This window comes from Chroicocephalus ridibundus, chromosome 9 (genome assembly GCF_963924245.1).
Source record: "Chroicocephalus ridibundus chromosome 9, bChrRid1.1, whole genome shotgun sequence".
Taxonomy (NCBI): domain Eukaryota; kingdom Metazoa; phylum Chordata; class Aves; order Charadriiformes; family Laridae; genus Chroicocephalus; species Chroicocephalus ridibundus.
This window is the reverse complement of record NC_086292.1, coordinates 45,897,015-45,917,641: the sequence shown is the minus strand read 5'-3', so window position 1 is coordinate 45,917,641 and position 20,627 is coordinate 45,897,015. Positions and strand designations below refer to the sequence as shown.

Below are 20,627 nucleotides of genomic sequence, written 5' to 3'. Positions count from 1 at the left end.
CATATAAATACGGAGAAATTGAACTGAAAATCAGCTACCTACCACTCTTGTTAGTCTTATATTCTATTTGTGGTTAGTAGCTTGAGATTTAAACAGAATTGCTAATGTTTTAGCAACCAAGTACAATACAGTATTTTTAAAAAAATAGAAAAGTCCTATTCAACCACACACTTACTAATTGACCTGCTATACAACAAACAAAAAATACAATCCTTTGAATTCCCCAGTAGCAAAATCCTGTCTCTATGGGTGGAAAAATCTGAAATAATTGGACACAGGTCTCTGAGGAAAAACATACTAATAGCACGATTTCTCCCAAAAATAAAATTTCCAATAAAGTAAAGTGTGCTGAATAGGTAGAGGCTTAGATTCAATACTTCTCAGTCCACTATTAATAATCTAAATAGTGTGAGTGTTTCACCATCCCTTTTTTCCTTTTTTTTTTTTTTTTTAAAAAAAAAAGGATAATCAAAAATTTGTATAATCAAATTACTAAGTAGACTTCATTAAAGCGTCCTTTCAGAACCACTGTCCATCATTATCATCATCATCTTCCTCCTCATGGTCCAGATAGAGAAGAGCAACTTTCTTTTCATCAGAAATAACTGATCTTTGGTCTACCATTCTTTGCAACTGTACAGTTTGATCAAAAAATGACTTTTGCACTACCTCTTCACCATGATCTTGAGAAAAACTGGAGAGAACATAGCCTCTTCTATTTTCATTTTCTACAATCTGGTCACTTTCAACCACAATCTGTGATTGATTAGCAGAATGGTCTTGCTTATTGGACATGAGCATTGTTGCTTGCTGTTCTCCACTTTTTACTGTGGATATTCCACCCATCTTTGAAACATCCATTTGAAAAGTAAGAGATGTTTCCTTGGATCCTACTTTAATATGCTTTACAGACCTGCTGCTCTCAGATGATTCTTCTGTTTGTGAAAGATCTTCTAGTGTTTCAGAAATAGGTCTTGTAAAGATTATTTGCTCGGTATGAGTTTCTACAGGACTTATTTTAACGTGTCTGAAAGATCTATTGATATCTGAGCTTCCTTCATTCTCTGAAAGATGTCCTCCTTTATTAATGAGCTCTGGAGTTTCAGAAAGGGAGCCTTGATACATGATTTGTTCAGTGGTTTTAACTTCCACTTGACCTAGTCTAACATGCTTTATTGAGCCTTCTGAAAGAGTCTGATCTTCCAGTTCACTGATTTCTGTGTGCTCAGAGACAGGCCCCTGGTAGATGATTTTTTCAGTTGTCATAAACTCTTGGGGACCCAACTGAATGTGTCGGACTGAACTTTCTGTCTGTGAAAAGTCTCTAGTGTCACTGACCTCCACTTTACCAGAGACTGGTCCTTCAAAGATAACTTGTTCAGTATGAATCTCTTTTGGACCTAATCTAAAGTGCCTTACTGATCTGCTGACATCCACAGACCCTTCTGTCTGAGAAAGGTTACCTGAGCTATTGAGCTCCAGAGAGTCTGAAACAGGCCCTTCAAAAGAGACTTCTTCAGTTACTTGCCTTGATCCTACTGTGACATGTCTTGTGGACCTGTTGAAGTCTGTTGAAAACTTCTGGGAAAGATTTCCAGAATCAATCTCTTCTACGGTGGTAGTAATAGGGCCTGTATAAATTACTTCTTCCGTGGTTTGGATTTCTTTAGGACCCAGTTTAAAATGCTTCACAGATCGGCTAAACTCTGACGATCCTTCCGTCTGAACAAGATCTTCTGTAGCACTGAGCTCCAGTGTGTCAGAACCAGGACCTTCGTATATGATCTGCTCAAATCTCTGAACTTCTGATGGACCAACCTTAATACGCCTTACGGATTTGATCTCATCAGTTGATTGTGGTGAGTGAGAGACTTCTCCAAAATCTGCAGTTTCCAAAACTGAACCATCATAAATAACTTTTTCACTGGTATGATACGCTGCGCCACCACTCCTCCTTATTGTGGATGAGTTATAGATTTCTTGATCAGCCAAAGGAGTGTACTTATCACTGCGGGAAGAAACATCTATTTCTATATTGCTTTTACCATCAACAGCTCTCTCCAATCTCTCTTTTTTCAGAGAGTGTGATGTTGTCTTCTCCTTCTCACTTGCAATTACTTCACCAAGCTGAGCTACATCAAATTCATCAGTATTAAGGGTCTGTGACAGATTGACTTCAGCAACAATTTTCACCAAGCCACCCTCCTCTGTTTGATCAACTTTTTTGATATCAAATTCTAAGCTACTAGAGTCAGCTTGATTTTCTTTTGTTAATGCAGACAGCTCCTCTTTCACGCTTTCTGGGAGACTGCCCTCCAACTGCTCCAAAGCTTCCTTCAATTGATGTTTAGGGTCCTTCGTTTCCTTTGATAAAAGCCCTTTAATTGAAGTCTGAAATTCATGGGGTATTTTAATTTCTTTTTCAATAACAATGGATTCAACATGGGATGTTTCAGCTTCAGGATTCTCTTTTAAAATATGTGCACTTGCTTCCTCCCCTACCACTTGATACGTTTCTTCTGGAGAGCTTACACCTTCATCTCTCTTACTTTGTGTGCCTTGCAAAAATTCATCTTGCCAAGAATATTTAATAGTTGATTCTTCTTCTATATGAATTTGCCCATATACTGAGTCATCATCTTTTTCATTAATAATAGGATGCTCATCAGGAACAGATACAAAATATTTTTGTTCAATAGGTGAGTCATCTTCCTCAGTTACTTCTTCCACATGAGTGAAACTCTCATGGCGTTGTTTCTTCTTTTTAACATCTTCATATGTGAACGTTATGTTTTGTTCCTCTTCATCACCGTAACGCCTCTCTCTCTCAGGGAATGTATCTTCCACTTCTTCTACTTCAAAAGGTGTTGAAAAATCGGTCCTTTCATCAGTGGCATAATCTAGTGGCTCCTCTACAATCTCAACATTAACAGACACGTTCTTTCTGCCCTCTTTTCCTTTCAGGCCATGATGTACTATGTCTTCTATCTCTTCTTTGGAAAGAGCTCCCTCAACACCTCCTCGAACCACTTTTCTAACATCCTGCTTTGATAGACCTCCTAGGTCAGCTTCATCAGAAATATCTATGTTTTCTTGAACTTGAGATTGCACTGTGATCTCAGTCTTTATTTTCCCATCATCTGGTTGTTCTTTCTTATTAAAATAGGTCACTTTTGTGTCTGTTGATATTTGTGAACTAGAAGACTGTGTAAAACTTTTAAGAATGTCAGCAACAATGTTCTCTGCTATGTTTTCAGTTGACAGAGTTCCTGTTTTATGACTTCTGTCACTAATTCTCTCTTCATCTTTCAGGTTGGATTCTGCTTCTGAAATACTCACTTTGTGATTTTCAGCAGGCTTAGTTACATGGTCATCTGTTTCTCTTCCCATGGAAGTTTTAAAACCTTGTAACCTTATTTCTTTATTTTTCTGAAATTCTTTGTCAGAAGCAGGCATTTCAAGACTGATAGGTATCTCAATGACTTCTTTGCCTCTTGATTCCAAGGTCACACCTGTATCTTTTTTGGTTGATTCACTTTTCAAAGTTCTTGCATTAGAAATATCACTCCCTGTTAACTTCTGATTAAAGACTTCCTGCCGGATATACTTTTTCTCCTCAGTCTTCCTTCCAAAATCAACACTTCTTTCTTCTGTTAAAGGTTTCTCATCCATTTTCTTTTTCTCCTCCGTTGTTTGTTTCTCTAGTTTATCTTTCGGCAGAGATTTTTTCTCTTCAGTTGGTTTGCTGCCTCCTCTTTTTTCTTTTATTGTGGTCTGAGTTTCAGTTATGGTTTCTTCATATTTAGATGGTTTGAAATTGGTATGCAGCTCATAAGTTGGAAACCTAGTGAAGCTTGGTTTTGTTCTTATATTTTCAGAAATCCCTGGCTTCGCGTCAGTCTTGTGATCCTTGTCTGATCTTTCAGCATGTGCTGCTTCTCTTGAAAAAGATACTGAGGATGAAGTTGTAACTTCCGTTTTCTTTCTTTCTGGAATTGTCTTTTGCTGCATTTCAGTATTTTTCCAGCTGCTGTGGGCTGGAGTAAATGTTCTTAATTCTTTGTGGTCTGTCACAATCCTTTCATCCTTTGTAACAGTCGTCGAAGGGTGATATATTGAACCAAGTACATCTCTTCCAAAAGCTCTCCCACCAGCTGTTGTCTGTGATCCAGTACGAGTTGATTGAGCTGAGTAACGTGCAGAACTGCTAGTATTTGTCACTGGCATTCTATGTCTTGTATCAGTGATCCTGATAGCTGGTGAAGCTTTATTTCTATTTCTTTCTTGATAAGTAGAGTAAATATCAGTATAGTTATATGAAGTGTTTATAAAATCTGCAAAGAGAACACAGTGACCAAACATGAAAATAATGGCTTGTGTCTAAAATAATATAATAGAGGGCATGAACTATGAAATTTTATACTAAATTTTTGAAAGAAATAATAGCTTCATTTTTAGCGCAGCTTTGTAAAGGCATTCCTGTAGGTTTTGTGTGATAATTAAGTCTATGCATAAATTATATTAAAACTGAAAGCAAAGCTTTTTGCTAAGTTGCAAGTTCTTGCTAATTTTACCTGATGTAAGCTACTGGGTATTATGGCATTTACTTAAGAATTACACCCTTTGTATTTATATTAATGTTCATTTACATTTACAATTTCTTATTACATAATGTATGCTAATATCCTAGACTTGATTTTTTGCTTCATTAGTCAAAGTGGCTTGAAGTTTCTCAGTTCCTATTCAGAATTAATGGCATACCTGCCACCACATACTGGAAATTGAAAAAACAAATACAATCCTTCATAGCCACAAAATATAACAAGGTACAACAAGGGAGAGAAATAAAAGAACCTTTTAGGCTATATCTATACAATGTAATAAAATGGACGAGGAATCATTGTCTGGCTCTAAGACCAGCCAGCACTGCACAACTCAAATTTTATACTTCTAAAAAGCTAGTCACATCTCCTCTGACTTTTGGGAGTGCTTCCTGGTCTGTGCTAACCACTGAATATGCCTAAGCATTGCCTGCAAAAGCACTGGCTACTTCAGATCAAAACTGTGCCAGGGACAATGCTAACAATTTAACAGCACAGGCAATTTTACGTGAGTGTTTCAGCCCAGGCCCTAGTCTGTTAATTTACTACTACAGACACAGCCTTCAACTCTCTTCTGGGACTACTGTCTATGATAGTCTGATTATTTTAAGACTGCACATTGTTAACGTCAGGAGTATTATCGAGACTAATTCTGTTATTAGTAACAATGGCCATAGCAGTCAAATCAAGGGTCTGTCTTATCTAGTATCCTGTTTACAGTGACCAACAGTAGATACATAGGGAAGAGTATAAGAACAGGGCAAGTAAATTGCGATACTTCCCTGGTATACTCTCACAGCCTCCAGAGATTTGCAGCTCCTAAGATAGAAATGGTATCTTTATGTTTAGTAAGTCTTTGATTTTTCTTTCATTACTCTGCTAAAATTTCTCTTTAAACCCATGTAAACATTTTAACACTCACAATGCCTCGTGATGATGAATTCCATGGTTTTAACTACGTTTTGTTAAATACCTCTTGCTTTATACTTCAAAACTCTCATAAGAGCTATGGGCATCCAAAAGTTCTTGTACTATTAAAAGTTCTTGTACTATTAACAGCTACGAAACATCACTCCCTACTCTACCTTCTCCACTTGAGTCATGATTTTATAAATTATCTCATATAGAATAGCACTATATTGATTTAAAATATTAACACTCAAAAACTATTCACTTTGCAATACACTTGTACAAGTATGCTTCAGGAATACTGTAACACAATAGCTTCCAGTTATATTTAATTTCATTCAGCATTCATTTTCTAACATTCATTTTTTACCTTGAGGCAATTTTCCTGCATGCTGCTCTCTCCATGTAATAATCCACTGGTTGCTCTCCCCTTCTAACAAAGCTCTGCAAAACACAAAAAGGCATTCCGTTAAAATATTGGGAAGAATAATCACAATACTTAACATTTATAAGTCTTATAAATGGAAACAATTATCCTGCAGTTGGGTCAGATCCTGAGTGTTTTTCATACTCCATATTTTTATTACTGGGAAAGAGAAATCCTTAGCATCTTCCAGACTCTTAATTTGCAGAGTCCAGTTCTTGAGAACAATATAATAATCTTAACAGTATGTGACAGCAGCAGACAATACAGTTTTAGATCAAATCTTCCACATAAGTCAATAAACTGCTTTCTGACATGGACAAAATCCACTGATTTCCACTATGGAATCACACAAGCTAGCAATTTTTTTCCAAAATGGTGAAATTAGAGTTAGGAGAAAACAAAGCCAAACAAAACAGATATTCAGTAAAGCTTTCTGAGAGAAACACATGGAGATGTTTTATAAAGAAAAGGCAAAAATGAAAAAATATTTGCAAGCAAAGAGTCAGCAGCTTTCCTGCTGGTAATACAGTACTAAAGGTGTTGTTGCAGTATGATATATGAGGGAACTGTTACACCCAAGATTTCTAAGTTCTATCCTTTTCAAATGAAAATTGAAGGAAGGTATTACTTCTGCTGTCAAACGCTGGCTAGTGCTGGAGGAAACAATTTACAGTATTAAAATAACTATTCTTACTTCCTATTCAATCCAAAAATCAATACAACATATTTTACAACAAAGGACTAGGAAAATTCTTTGTGACAGAAACTGCTTCGTTTCTTTTAAGGACATCTCTGTTTGTCCCCCAGCCTTCCAGTCATTTTTTTTTTTTTTTGCAGTGACTCTCCAATAGCTTCTGTAGTTCCAGGAAGCCACCACTTCCACAGGATTACTGTGGTCAAGGCTTCCTCTTGTTGACCAACCAAGACATCATGTTAGCTCAGCAGCAATTGATCGGAAATGGACAGGACACCAATTTGGTCACCTTTACTTTATGAAAATTATATCACCACAAGCAAATAGCAGAAGCAGGCAGCAACTGCTGATGATCCGCTTCATAATTTTGTCTACTGACTATTCTTGGATGCTGACGCACAGAATGGAGACTTTTTGAGTTGCCTCTTCTATGCTGGTGACACACATTAGCTGTTCTTGGAGACATTATACCCAGCTGATTACTTGATAACACTAGCCATCTTTCCTTTATGCCAAAACTTTGTTCCCTATACAGCATGCACGTACAAGGACCACACTCCCTCAATACCCATCTGACAGCAGCCACAGGCTCATTCTATTCCTGCATGAGGCTACTACCCTACATTTTCTCCTTTTTACAGTGGTGGAAAATACTCCAGAGGTACATTTCCAACAAAGATTAGCACAACTGAGGGGCGAAACATTTTCAGGAGTAATTCCTCTGCATTAAGAATATTCAAACAGGCACACAGCATACTTTTGTCCTCTTGAGGGGGAAGAGGACAAAATACATCTTCTAGAATTACCCAACTGCTCTAAAGAAATAAAACAAAATTGTTGGCTTCTTCCACATACCAAATACAAAAAGTAGATACTAGGGTGATCTTTTTCAGTCCTAGAAGTTTTAGAGATGATTATCCAGTAAGACTGGGTCTCAGAATTCCTGATAAATTATCTGGTAATCTTTGCACGCTTTCCTTCCCTCCTCCTGTCTAAATGCCTGTACTGTCTGACATAAAATATGTACAAACATTTTTTTAAAAAAAAAAAAAAGAAAAAAAGCAGTTTGTTCCTTTTCCACTTTTGCAGGGCCAGAAGCTATGTTACCAAAAAGAAAAAAAAAGCGCTCAACTGCAGCATTCTGGGGCAACAGCCAACAGCCTAAAAATTCTATGGCAGGTTCTTTCCGTATGCAACTGAATGCTATAATCAGTACAGTAAGTTCGGTGTTTTTATATTCGCTTCTAGTGAGAGAACCGTTTCATCATTTCCGGTTTTGGAAATGCCAGATGTTTTGCGCTGATAATATACAGCTGCAACATGAAAGTTGTCAAGAGTAAGGCTGGAGGATTATGATAGCCAAGGCTTCTGACTCCACAGGGGGTAGTTGAAAGCAATTTAGGATTGTGATATACACATATTTGCTGGGCATTTCTGTCAAAATTAAAAAAGCAGGCATTTCAAGTGTCATCTGTAGATTTCACAATTCACCTGACTGATCACTTTGGACATTTTATGCTTCTTTTGGTTTCTAACTGCCTCTAGATTCAGGAGAACAATGCTACATTAGCAAAATATTATTAGTAAGGTTTTCTTTGCAAACATGGATTTGCCTAAATTCAGAAGAAAAACCAGATTAGAATTACCTAACATATTTACAGGTCACTTTCCCCCTTAAAACAGGCTTAGATGGACACCTTTATTTCTCTTTTGTTAATCAAATTCAATCCTAGGATAACCTTTATTAGGTAAAAAAAAAAAAGTAAAAGCAATTTATCTTCCTCTGTGTTAAGAGGAATTAGGAATTTATAGGAATTAGATCACTTCAACACATAGAGAGAGAATGTTTCCAAGACCAAATATCTGATCTCATGAAGCTAGTGAGTGCCAAACAAATTGTTCTGATAGACACAAACTAGAGAAGCTGGTGGTGATGTTGCAGGAACATATCAAGGAGCTGGCAATGAGAGTGTTAACCATGACGAAGGAAACTAGGAATGTGGGTAGTTTGACTAAGGATTTCTGGCTGCTGTTAAAACAACAGTTGCCCAGTTGCTGCAGCAACGTATGAAGTCACTAAAAATAAGTTCCAAGAGGTAACTGTATATGGCAAAGGGCAACAGCACACAGAAAAGCTGGATCTGAAATATTACTACTGAAAATACATTGTATTTGAAAATACAATGCTTCATGAAACTTCTATAAAATCGGACAGTGAGTCGGTGTTTTACTGTACACAGTTCATAATGCGTACTTCCTCAAGGATATCAGGAGAACAAGAAAATGTTAAAACTGACTTTGGGTTAATAAACTAGCATGAGAAACCGTAGTGTAATGCACTGAGCACTGGATTGGATGCCAGCAAACTCAGGTTATGTTCCTCAGCTTGACTATACCTTCAGTTTATGCAATTCATTTTGCTTGTCTGTTGCTTTGTATCCTTCCCTAATATAGCCATTTCAACCATAAGGTCTTCGTGGTGAGGACTGCTTTTAAACCTAATTTAAACTGCCTGAAGAATAGGGTGTTAATCTCAACTATACGAACTCTTTAAGCATTCACAGTAATAACAAAAAACATTCCTCCAAGCAGCACTCTTTAAAAAAATAACCATGCCAGCTACTTCCTGGAAATCAGATCCCAATACTTCGTTTAAGTGTTGCCAGAAAATATTCCAACTGCACCTTTAACTCATCTCATTATTAATGTCATTTATCTAAAGTTAGCAGTGACATGTTAGCCAGCCTGGAGCCCCACAGTGTGCTGGATGACAACAGAAATAACTAGTCCATGAAAGCAGGTGGATGAGATAACTTATCTCTCCCCACCCCAACCAGTTTAACAAAAATAAAAGAATGCAGTGCAAATGTTATCATCGTCATTCACAACAGCAATAACTTTATTTCAACTACAGAAACCCAAAATCTCAGACAGGGGCAGTTAGCCAGCAGGCCATTAAAAAATCCTCCTCTCTATATGGGTATTTGGGAAGAGTTATAAAAAAAAAAAACCTCTCCAGGAAGTGGAATGGAGGAAGCATTTTTAGGGCTAAAGGCCACTCCACATCTTTTTTCCATCACAGGATGGGAGGACAAGGACTGCGTGAAGAACAGCAGATAACTGCATGTTAAATTCCCTGGGTGTGGAAAACTCAGAATGTTCTCAAAAGAAAACAAATACAGGAATAGGATACATTGGAAGGTACAAGTTGTGAACAGCAAATAATGAAACTGACTGAGAAAGCTGCGGTGAGTAGTTGAGGACGGTTTAATGCTGGTGATGATTTCTTGAAGAAGGCATAGAAAGGGTCAGAAGAAGCATTGATGGAGGAACGCAACCAAAGGAGGTTTGGAAAACATGCCTGACAAGCATATTGAGAGATTATAACAATGACCATGACAAAAAAAGAAAAAAGGGGAAAAAAAGAAAAAAAAAGAAATAAATGCTTTGTAGCTTCTGCTGCTTCAAAAAGCACGGTGGTAACCTAGAACAGAACATATGCATGACACTAGGATTTCACAGTAAAATATTTTACCCTTCAACAGCAAACATATTTTAGAGAGGGCAGAAAAACAACTTATGGCACAGGCTCTGGGCAGCCTCTGCTATTTGAAGAAAAGAAGCTTCTGATAGCTGAGGAGAAAGGCTTGATAGTAATTCTGATCCTAGGCAGATTTTCTATCTCCTTTTAAAATTAAGAGTCTTACACAGTGAATAATTCACCACTTCTGTCTGGAAATAAAACTTAAGCATAGTCTAAGTAGCTGTGGTTTTGCAGGGTTCCAAGAACATAGAACAAAACTGCAAGACACTGATAAATATTTACTTCAACACCGGTGAAAAACGATTGGGAATGAAAATTCTCGTGAGGTATAACTTCCTAAAGCCACATAAGACATATAGTTCACTTCCTGAGCGAGCCTCCGCTCCCAGAGTGGGAAGGGTAAGCAGAATCAGAAAGGAAGTACACTTGGTCCTTGGGGAAGGGTGTTCCTTGCAACAGTCATCCTTCTTGCCAGTCTAGGAGCAGTGTTGACTAATGGAAAGAACTGGCTTTAAAAAAGGACCTGTAGGAGTTGAAAAACAAAGAGAAAATACAGGGTGGGAGGTACAAAGAAAGCTCCAAGAAGTAGACCAGATACCACACCCTTAACCTGTAATGCCAGGAGGAGACTAGGTGGCTTCACGTGCTCTGGTTATCATAGATAAAAAGACCTGGGAGAGGAACAGGATTTGAAGAAGTACATAGATGAGAAGTCCAGAATTCTTTTACTAAACAGCTTATTAACTGGATCCATACTGATTCCTTCCCACAGCAGTGTCGATAAAGGCACAGAGCAGGGAAGGCATTATTTTCTTAAGCAAAGCGCAAACAAGAAGAAAAGAGGAATGGGTAAAACCACATAAATGTAAAAACATAAATCAAAACAATCACTCTTCAGCAGCATTGGATAGACTGTTTTCTGATCCCAGGCAAGGCCCATTTCTCTGTTTTCATCTGTAGATCTTTTTGTAGGTCATTTATCCACTGAAGTCTGCCTTGCCAAGGCAATCGGTGATACAAGTTGCATTCACTAGTATCAGATGAAGAAACCCAACAGGCTTAGGAGGCTTCTTAACTGGACAACACACAAATGCTGCAGGTGATGCTGAATTGTTCTCCTTTCATTAATGACGGCAGGGAATCCTTAGACAAACCAATAATGCTGATATAATCAGTGATATGGCCCCTGGAGAAGTTCCAGAATTTAATGGGCTTACAAGGTTTTACAGAGCAGAAGAACTGATGGTTCACTTATTAACTGTGTCCAAACAGCTAAATATCTGGGCATTAGCATTCCTACTTCTGGATGAATACTAATCATCGAAACAATTCTGATAATTCTGTTATTGTGAAAGCGCTAATCCCATTTTGCAGATGAATAAACCCAAGGGAGAAAGTGTAAGTGACAACAGTAAAAGTCAACATCAGAGCTAGGATTAAATTTAGAAGAATCATATGTTCTAGCAAAGTTAACAGAATTAACACACAGAAAAGGATCACAACTGGCCACCATTTCCACAGTTTCTCTTCTACTACTGATGCTCCAGACACTACTGGCTTTCCAAGGATCACAGGGATCCCACTCCACCAACAAACATCCAGGTACTGTGGCTCACCAACTGACTGCTTGTGATTTCACCTCATCCAGAAGCCAGCCTTGGTCCGTACCTCATAGCACACAATATTCACGGCATCTTGAACAGACTGGTTCTGCTGTTTGGTGGATTACAGACATCATTTGCTCACTAGCCTGTTATCAAGCTGCTCGGAAGTTACTCTTTCAAGCTTCTCATTTTCAGTTATGCAACTACAATTGAATTTCATGTTTATCAGTGGATTTCTTTAATCTACAAGTTTCACCCATAATTCAACTGGTGCCATCTTTATCCAGACTTAGATGCTTACTGGTTCATAGCAACGTTACAGGCTTAGGACACAGTGTTAACGCTTTAAGACACAGAAGCGTATATCACATATAATGGGTAATACCACTGTCTGTTTACACAGGTAGACTATGAACAATAGACACAATATAAACAAGCTAATGACTGAGGCATACTCCTTAAAAAGAATATAAAGAATACAAAAAGGAACAGTGAGCTAAAAACTGGTATTAGGAATCCATTCACTCTATTTAACAAGCCACAATACATACAAGGAGTCTTGATCCGAGACTTTAAAAGTAGCTGTCTGTATTTTAAATGCTGGAGAGAGGATGAACGGGGCTCCCGTATTTATGAAGAGGGGTTTAAGTTATCCTCCAATTCGACAGTTTAACGTGACCACAATTCTTACCTGTAGGTTTCAATTTCAAGGATGAGGCCTGCTTTCACCTGTAGTAGTTCTTGATAGTCCTTCAGGTAGTCTGTGATTGACATGGTCAGGAACTGCTTTTCTTCTTCTAGGGCATCAATTATCCTCTAAACAGAAATAGCGTTTTTTAGTTTTGAACTAACATAAAAATCTGTACACTTGAATGCCTAAAAACTTAAAACTTTTAATCATAAAAAAACAACTGAAGAGAACAATAAATCGATATGTTCCATCACTTCAAAAATCGAAACAAGTCAGCTCTAGGGCCTCCCCATATACAATCTGAAACACATTGTTACTGATGCAGAGTTTTATGCTAAGATTTTATTTTATGCCTTACTAAACTAGTTAACTATTCAAATAAAACCTGTTTGGATGCCCTGTACAAAAGTTATCAAGTAAACACAGCAAGGAAAATACACTCCTTTATAAAGTGCATTTTGTCATTTTAAGGATGCAGATGCACATGTTTAAATCATACTTGAGATCAGGAATTTTGGTGACTGCTTTGCCATGAGAACCTGCACTATTTCTCTTCATCGGTATTTTGAGTTCCATAGACACGTGGGTCCAAATCAGTTTTTGGATTCTAGCATCTGGAGTTATTCATATTCCCCTGAAGGTGAAGGATGAACCGCCAGCAGTTCCTTCGAGCAAGGTTTTCTACAACATTTGAACACCTGTTTTGTAGTCCACCCAGCTTTGTCCTAACTGCTGCTCAGAATATATACAAGGGATTGCTCATTTTCATTGTGATAACTAAATGTAACTTCATACCTTCATAGCTGTGTGTGTGCATAGGAGGGATGCAGTTTATATGACACCGACAAATGACTTGAGAGCAGCAGCACTGATGAGACAGTAGGTAAGGATTGCCCACCTTTCTTTAACAAGTTTTGGAAATGAAGAAAGGGACTGATGAGCAGAAAAATACCGAAGTTCAAAATTATCTAAATTTGAACATACTCCAAAATACTAAACGGACGATTAAATACTGAATAACTGCACACAATAGAAAAAGCAATGAAGACTCATGCAACAGAACATTAAGATTTGATTTAAACCAAGACAACAGACTCTCATGCTCTTGAAAAGAACATTGCAGAAATCACGTGCTTTAATCACTAGTGATACCTCTCATATGAAGGGCAAATTGCCATCTTCCGGAAAATAAGCCCCCCCCGATAATTGAAAGATTGAGAGGAGCTTGTTGAGTACAGATGCAGAAGTAAAAGTACCAGTGTTAGCTGTTCAGTTCTTACTGGTTTCCTTGCTATGGATAGAATCTACTAACCCAGATGCAATTCTCCGCAGCCAGAAGATTGATGCTAACCAAAATGCTATAGATTACACTTTGTCCTGGGGGCTGGGAAGACAGAAGTTAAACTTCAGCAAAGGCCTGATTCTGTTTTGCTCACATCACTTTGTACTCTGCAAGGACACTGAACTGTCATTTACAGAGCAAAATCTCATACACATGTACAACACTGAACAGGAATTCATGAGAGCATATTTTAGATTACATCCTAACAAATACTTTGAAATACAAACTGGAAAATCAAGACACTGATAGTCTAGTTTTACAACATTCAAATATATGCAGCAACCCTTCAAGTATCACAGTATGCACAATAGCATAAAAATGAAGATTACAGCAGGGGACTCCCCAGACTGGTTAATGCCAGGATGATATGCTAACCAGAAGTAAGGTTTAAGAACTAAGAATATAAAGCGCTTGGCATTTCAAACATTAATGTTTTTGTTGTTTGGGTTTTTTAAGTGAAAGTAAAAAGAAAGCTTTATGAAGGAAGCTGCCTGTATCTTCATATACATGTGGGTATATCTCTCTATATAACATACGTTAATCAATTTCTTCATTTGCAGCTGTTGTTAAATGATTACACTGATGTTTTCTTTGACATGACAAACCTTGCCTACAGTCTTCAGTGTACTTAAAACTCCCTTTTTATGGCACAAGACAAATCATATCTGCATATCTGAAAAAGCACTACCCAACAGCCTCATCCAGACTGCAGTGGAGGTAACATCCTGTATGGTCATGCACAGCAGCAAGCAGAACCACTGACCTTTAGCGGCTCTGAGACAGCAATCCTGTTCAAGAACTGACACAATGGAAAATCCCAAGATGAGAAAGGAAGAAAAGTGCCAGGCCCTCTTTTAAAAGGACAAAGCTATCAAGCAAGAATGGACAGGGTGTTGACAGAACCAGAGAAGTCCACAAAATGAGCATAAGACAAGAAAGACTGGATCTCTATAGGACCAATCCCTAAAGGTGATTAAGAGCTCCGATACAAAACATGAAGTGCATCAGGTGTTTGCTAGCTCCCCAATTAAACATAGAGACTAACCTATACATGTGCATGCATATTAAAAATAGCTTTATAATGCACAGGTCTTGTGCCAGTAAAAGAGGAATCTATAGAGGGAATCTGTATGCTGGACTACAGAGTGCACGGAGCTCTGAAAGACTGGGGATATTCACACCTATCTTAAGATAGGAACTTCAGTCCCTCACCCCCCAGTTCTGCAGTCTGGGTTTGAAAAGCCACCTAGATTCTATCCACTGGATTTGGAGAGCACTCGGGATCCAAAAGTTTGAGTTAAATACAGTGTCCTAATGATTACCATAAGGGGCTACATAACTCAGCCAGCTGTGTAACAGTTCCAAAGGAATTCATTCCAACAGGAGCAGACATTGTATAGACTGGATGGCAGACAGCCACCCGCTTAGCCCTCCAGTCAGTGATGCTTAAACATAATGCAGAGGACAATTGGTCTTAAGTCCTGTTTCCAAACATGCCAAAAAGTACATAAACCACTTTGTCAGCTTGCAATCTCCTGAACTTTGCCAAACTTACATTTTGCAAAAGGTAACCTCTATCGTTACATCTCTGTTTGCTTCATACAGGACTTTCTTGGAAATATTTGCTTCTCAACCACATCAAACCCACGTCCCCTGCAAATCTCCATGATGTCCTTGCTAGAACCGAGTAACTGAATAGAAGTGATTTTCTCACCCTTCAGATGTTCCTTTTCAGGCAGCAGTGGGAAATTTTAGAAGGGCAGTAGGGGGAAAAGAATTTACTTGGGTTGTCCAAGCTGCACCTAACTCAGGGAATAAAGAGCGGTTTCCAGGCTCCAGCCCTTTCCATCTGGTACTATTTACCGATCCCATAGCTCATTGCGTGGCTCAGCAGGGGAGGAACTGACACTCTGCGCTTAGCTGGCTAGAAACTGGTACACAAAAAATGTACATGACATATTGATATTATACGTTCATTTGACAAGATGTTTTCTTCTTCTCTGGAGCTCACAACACTGACGCAGGAACCAATCCTAAACCCACTGTATTACTGCAAAATTTCTGCCTCTTTTCAAAGCAGTAGGATGAGCCACAGCCTTTTTTACATCCAAAAAAATACAGGGCTTTCTCAAATCACTGAGAGTTTTTGTAAGTATTGTCACAGCACACAGCTAAAATTATGGAAATAAGAGACCTACTGAGTTCATCCCTTTAGCACCCCGGCCCAGTGAAAGTTTTCCAAACAGCGTATGATTTACAGCGTGCCTGGTTCAGCTAAATTATAACTCCAAATACATATTTCTATTTAACATTGCTGAAAGCTTTAGCGAGGATAAGGACACTGCAGGAGGCAAAGATGGACATATAAGGCGACTGCATGATATATGGAAAATATGAATAAATCTAATTGCCATTGCAGCTGCAGTGAACAATAATCACTTGATTTAAATCTGTACACACATAGCATTTCTATGTGGCACTTCACAAATAAGCATGGAATAGATGCTCTTTAAAGAGTAGTCTAAAATCCAAGCTGAACATACTTTCACCAGTAAAAGGAACAATGAGGGAGGGGAAAAAATGCTTTGATCACAGGAACAAACCCTGAAACAGCTGCTTCTACACATTCTATAATTTTTCTTCCTGGATGTGAGCAAAAGGTATTTTATTCCTCATGTACAGTATACCAGCCACTGGAAAAGGCTTTTCTCATTAGAAACCAAACATTTTAAATACGAGAATGTTCAGAAGTTATAATCCTTATGATATCATTTTCACCAGAATTTAAATATTATCTAGATACACATTTAAAGGTAAGACAGCTCACATGTTTCCAGGTTGGCTATCAAAGAACTTTTTTTTTTTCTTGTTGTAGTACTAAGATTTGAAGGTATTGTTCCTGTAAAATCCAAATCACACCAAATGCTTGTGAGAGTAAAACAGAAGTTCATTATCTCGGTATCTAAATAACAATCCATTTTTGAGTATTGAATCAGGACAATTAAAGGGCATGCATTGATTTTGATTGTCTGACTTCGAAACCGGGTTTCTCTGTCTCCACTTGCTCTCCTGAATAAAATTCTGTAACGTTGCAACCAGATACAGAGACAACACACTGGTACAAAAACACCAAATGCCAAGCTTTAGAAGAAAAACTTGTAGCACAGGTAATGAGCTATACAAAATGCTCTTAGAAACAACACCATATTTAAAGGTTTTAAATTTGGGTGATGATGACCGAAGATCAATGAAGTTTTCATTATAAATCCCTAATGACAAATATAGACTGCAAGGAGGACATATTTTGGAACTGAAAATAACTTTAAGTATTAGTAGGCTTATGTACATTTATATTACACCTTAAAAACAGGGAAAAATTAGGATTTTTTTCTTCTTTACATTTTCACCTGGCTTTGACTGATGGATAGATTTAATTAATGAGGGATTAATGTATAACATCTTCTAAAGCTTTGGAAATGTTTACATACATGATTGGAAGAATGAACTGTCCTGTCAAAAATGAAAATAAGATTCATTTAAAAGTTAAAAGCCTTTCTGATTACTTCTTACATACCTAATGTGCCTCACTTCACACAGCATCTGCAAACCACGCAACTTGCAAACAATCTAGCACTGTACAAAAACCAGACACACAGCAACAGGTTCCCATCCTTTCCCAACCACCAGCATCTCCGTAATCTACCAGGGCTGTTGGACACAATGTGATCATCAGCACGGGGGGTTCAGACAAACACGGAGCTCCAGCAGAGTGTTAATAAGAGGTCTGACAATGAACAAAAGAAACATTGCCCTCAGGAAATCGATTGATGGTCTGGATGATCTAATACATGCTCTCCACTCCAAATTTGATGAACTGATATTTTGCTGTTCCAGCATTTGCTGATCTCTTCACATGCACAGGGCAATTATATTTTGTTATACCAAATGTTATTCTGACAGCAAGCAAATTCTCAGCTACAGGTGCTATAACCCTCTGTTTAACACCACCAAACATCCACCTTGAACAGATACCAGTCACCTGCATCGTTAAAGTTTTATTTCAAAAAATTCCCACTCTGCTCACTGCCTGTAGCACAATAACGAGTCTTCCTGCCTTTAAACAACTACTACTGTCCTTAACGACACTGGGGCCGACAAGCTTTTCTCTAGGCTCAGGGCGCACAGGACTGTGTGAAGCACCAAGAAAATTCAGATTGTTTCTCTGATGACAACAGGTCAGCCTCAAGTTTCAGGCTAGAAGGGAAGCTTTGTGTCCCACCACATGCGGACTCGTTCACCTGTGCCCAGGGATTGCTCCATGTCCCATGTGCCCATGCCAACCCGAGCAGGAGCCCTGGCAAGCCCATGTGCCAGCTCCATGCTCTTGGGTACTTGCCGAGGGCAGGTTGGGAAGGGAGCACCTGTCACCAGGAAGATGTCCTCAGGGTCACCGTCTCCCTTCTGATCCCCACCCCTCACACACAGCTCTCCCCAAACAGAGCAGTGGGTCTCAGCAGGACTCCCTGCTCCCCCCAGAGAAGGGCTCAGCAGCAACAAGCTCTTGCTGGGTCACCTCCTCTTCCAGCCTGAGGAAACCGTACTGCACGGAGGCAAAGCGGAGCGAGGAAGCCCCCGGCCCATGCAGAGTCAGAGGGAGCCTTCAGAGGGAACCCCTCCCCGCAGCAGAGGGAGCAAGAGGGATGGAAGCTGGTCTATGGGAGCGGAGTGCCAGGGTCAAGGGAAATCGGGCTCACATCTCACGATGCGCCAGAACTAAGGGGGAAAAGCGAGTGGGAAGGCAGAAGGAGATTAAGAGGAGCACCAAAGCAAGCACCGGCACGGCTAGAGTCCCGGCGAAGAGGGCCAGGAGAGGCCCGGGATCAGGGGGACACCGGCCAGGGACCGACCAGCCGCGGCGGGGCACTGCCACCCACCTGGTACTCCTCCACCTCGGCGCCGTGGCGGTCCTGCATGGCGAGCAGCTCCTGCTCCAGCCGCTCCCGGAGCCCGCAGAGCTCCCGGCCCTGGCGGTGCAGGTCCTCCAGGTGCTGGCGGCACTGCCGGCTCTCCTCCCGCAGGAGCTCCAGGTCCTCCCGGCTCCGCTGCGCTTCCTGCTCCTGCAGCATCTGGAGCTGCTCCTGGTAGCGCAGCAGGGTCTCCCGGCAGCTTTGGCTGAGCAGCATCTCGTAGGTCTCCTCCAGCTCCTCCAGGCTCAGCCCGGCCAAGGGGGGCGGCAAGGCAGCCAGGTCCATCCGCAGCTCCCGTATCTCCACCGCCTCCCGCCGCTGCCGCTCCGCCAGGTGCCCGTGCTCGGCCCGCAGCTGCAGCAGCAGCTCCTCCAGGGCGACGCACTCCCCCCGCAGCCGCTCCAGCAGCTGCCGCTGCCCGGCCAGCTCGGGCTCCAGCCGCCGCCGCATCGCCAGCACCTCGGCGCCCAGCAGCTGCAGCTGCTCCAGCTCCCGTCGCAGCCCGTCCCGCTCCAGCTCCGCTTCCAGCTTCGCCTGACTCAGCTCCTCCAGCTGCATCCGCAGCCAGGCCAGCTCCTGCTCGGGCACACGGAGCCCGATCAGCTCCTGCTCCCGCAGCTCCGCCAGCTCCCGCGCCAGAAAGCGGTTCTCCTCCTCCAGCTCCCGCACGCGGGACACGAAGACCCGCAGCCGGGAGTTGAGCTCCTGCAGCTCCCTCTTCTCGTCCCATCCCGCTTCCCAGCGCCGCCACATCTTGCCGGAAATCGGGGTCGGAACCGCCACGGACCCCAGAGCTGCGGGCGCTACGCAGCTGCCGCCCGGCCGCGGGGCTCTGCGCGCCGCTCCCGCCAGGCCCCGCCCTGCCCCGCCAGGCCCCGCCCCGCCAGGCCCCGCCCCGCAGGCCCCGCCCCCGCCCCAGCGCCGCTGCTCTGCGGCGCCCCCTGCCGGGCTCTCGGCGCCTTCTGCCGAGGTGCTCCCGGGGGGGAGCCGAGGGATGGCGCGGGGGGGACGAGGCCCCGCTGAGGGAGCGAAGCCCCGCTCAGGAGCAAAGCCCGGCTCGGGGAGGAAAACACCGCTCAGGGAGCAAAGCCCGGCTCTGGGGGAGAAAACCCGGCTCTTGGGGGGAAAACCCGGCTCAGGGGTGAAAACACCGCTCAGGGAGCAAAGCCCGGCTCTGGGGGCAAAACCTGGCTCAGGAAGGAAAACACCGCTCAGGGAATGAAGTGCGGCTCATGGAGCAAAGCCTGGCTCAGGGAGCAAGGGCCAGCTCAGGGAGGTAAACACCGTTCAGGGAGCAAAGCCCCGTTCAGGAGCAAAGCCCAGTTCTGGGACTCCCCATCACCGCTCTCACCAAACCCCTTCCGTGACATCCCTGTCCTCCCCTCCCCTGGTGGGGGCTGTACCGGCTAAGGCTCGGCCTGCTTTTCCATCACTGTGCCATGGGAACTCAGTTCCCCAGGAGGTATTTATTCAGTTTGTGATCCATCGGCTGCTGTTACTGTACCGTGGCTGGGCTTAAGTTAAGATAAAGTGTCAAATGCCATTTTAGAATGCCACTTTTAAGTTGAGGAAGCTATGGAAATGCCTCCTATTTTGAGCTTGTGTCACAACTCATAAAATCTTTGCACAACAGAAAAGCGTCCCACCCCCCGGGCTGACTGCACGGCAGACGCACCCGCAGCCAGCGCATCCCCGCGCCCGATTCTCCTCTGCCTTATTTTGCACCATATATGGGCTGGATCCAGAGACATCCTTTCATTGACGGCACTGGAACTGGCTCTGCACGAGCTGCTCAGCAAGGAGGCAGCGAAGCATCACACCCTGTATTATCTACCAAATTAGACAAAA

The 20,627-nt window shown here is 41.5% G+C and overlaps 1 protein-coding gene and 1 long non-coding RNA gene across 2 annotated transcripts in view; one reads left to right on the top strand and one right to left on the bottom strand.

Moving 5' to 3' along the window:
* Positions 1-9,831, top strand: part of LOC134520357 (uncharacterized) — a 38,999-nt gene extending 29,168 nt beyond the window's left edge. Inside the window, exon 3 of the long non-coding RNA XR_010072425.1 lies at positions 9,714-9,831. This is a non-coding gene — a long non-coding RNA (uncharacterized LOC134520357). The remainder of the gene's footprint in view (positions 1-9,713) is intronic.
* Positions 416-19,633, bottom strand: SYNM (synemin). Its single transcript, XM_063345580.1, has 4 exons — positions 18,747-19,633; positions 12,471-12,595; positions 5,881-5,954; positions 416-4,334 (listed from the first exon to the last, which is right to left on the bottom strand). The coding sequence occupies exons 1-4, from the start codon at positions 19,530-19,532 to the stop codon at positions 520-522; spliced, it is 4,800 nt and encodes a 1,599-aa protein (XP_063201650.1). The 5' UTR covers positions 19,533-19,633; the 3' UTR covers positions 416-519.
* Between the last annotated feature and the right edge of the window lie 994 nt (positions 19,634-20,627).

Coding starts and splice junctions, on each gene's coding strand:
- SYNM (XM_063345580.1), bottom strand. CDS start 19,532: ATGTGGCGGCGCTGGGAAGCGGGATGGGACGAGAAGAGGGAGCTGCAG. Junction 12,596..18,746: donor CCGAGGTGGAGGAGTACCAG/GTGGGTGGCAGT, acceptor ATTTCTGTTTAG/AGGATAATTGATGCCCTAGA. Junction 4,335..5,880: donor TGCAGGAAAATTGCCTCAAG/GTAAAAAATGAA, acceptor TTCTCTTTGCAG/ATTTTATAAACACTTCATAT.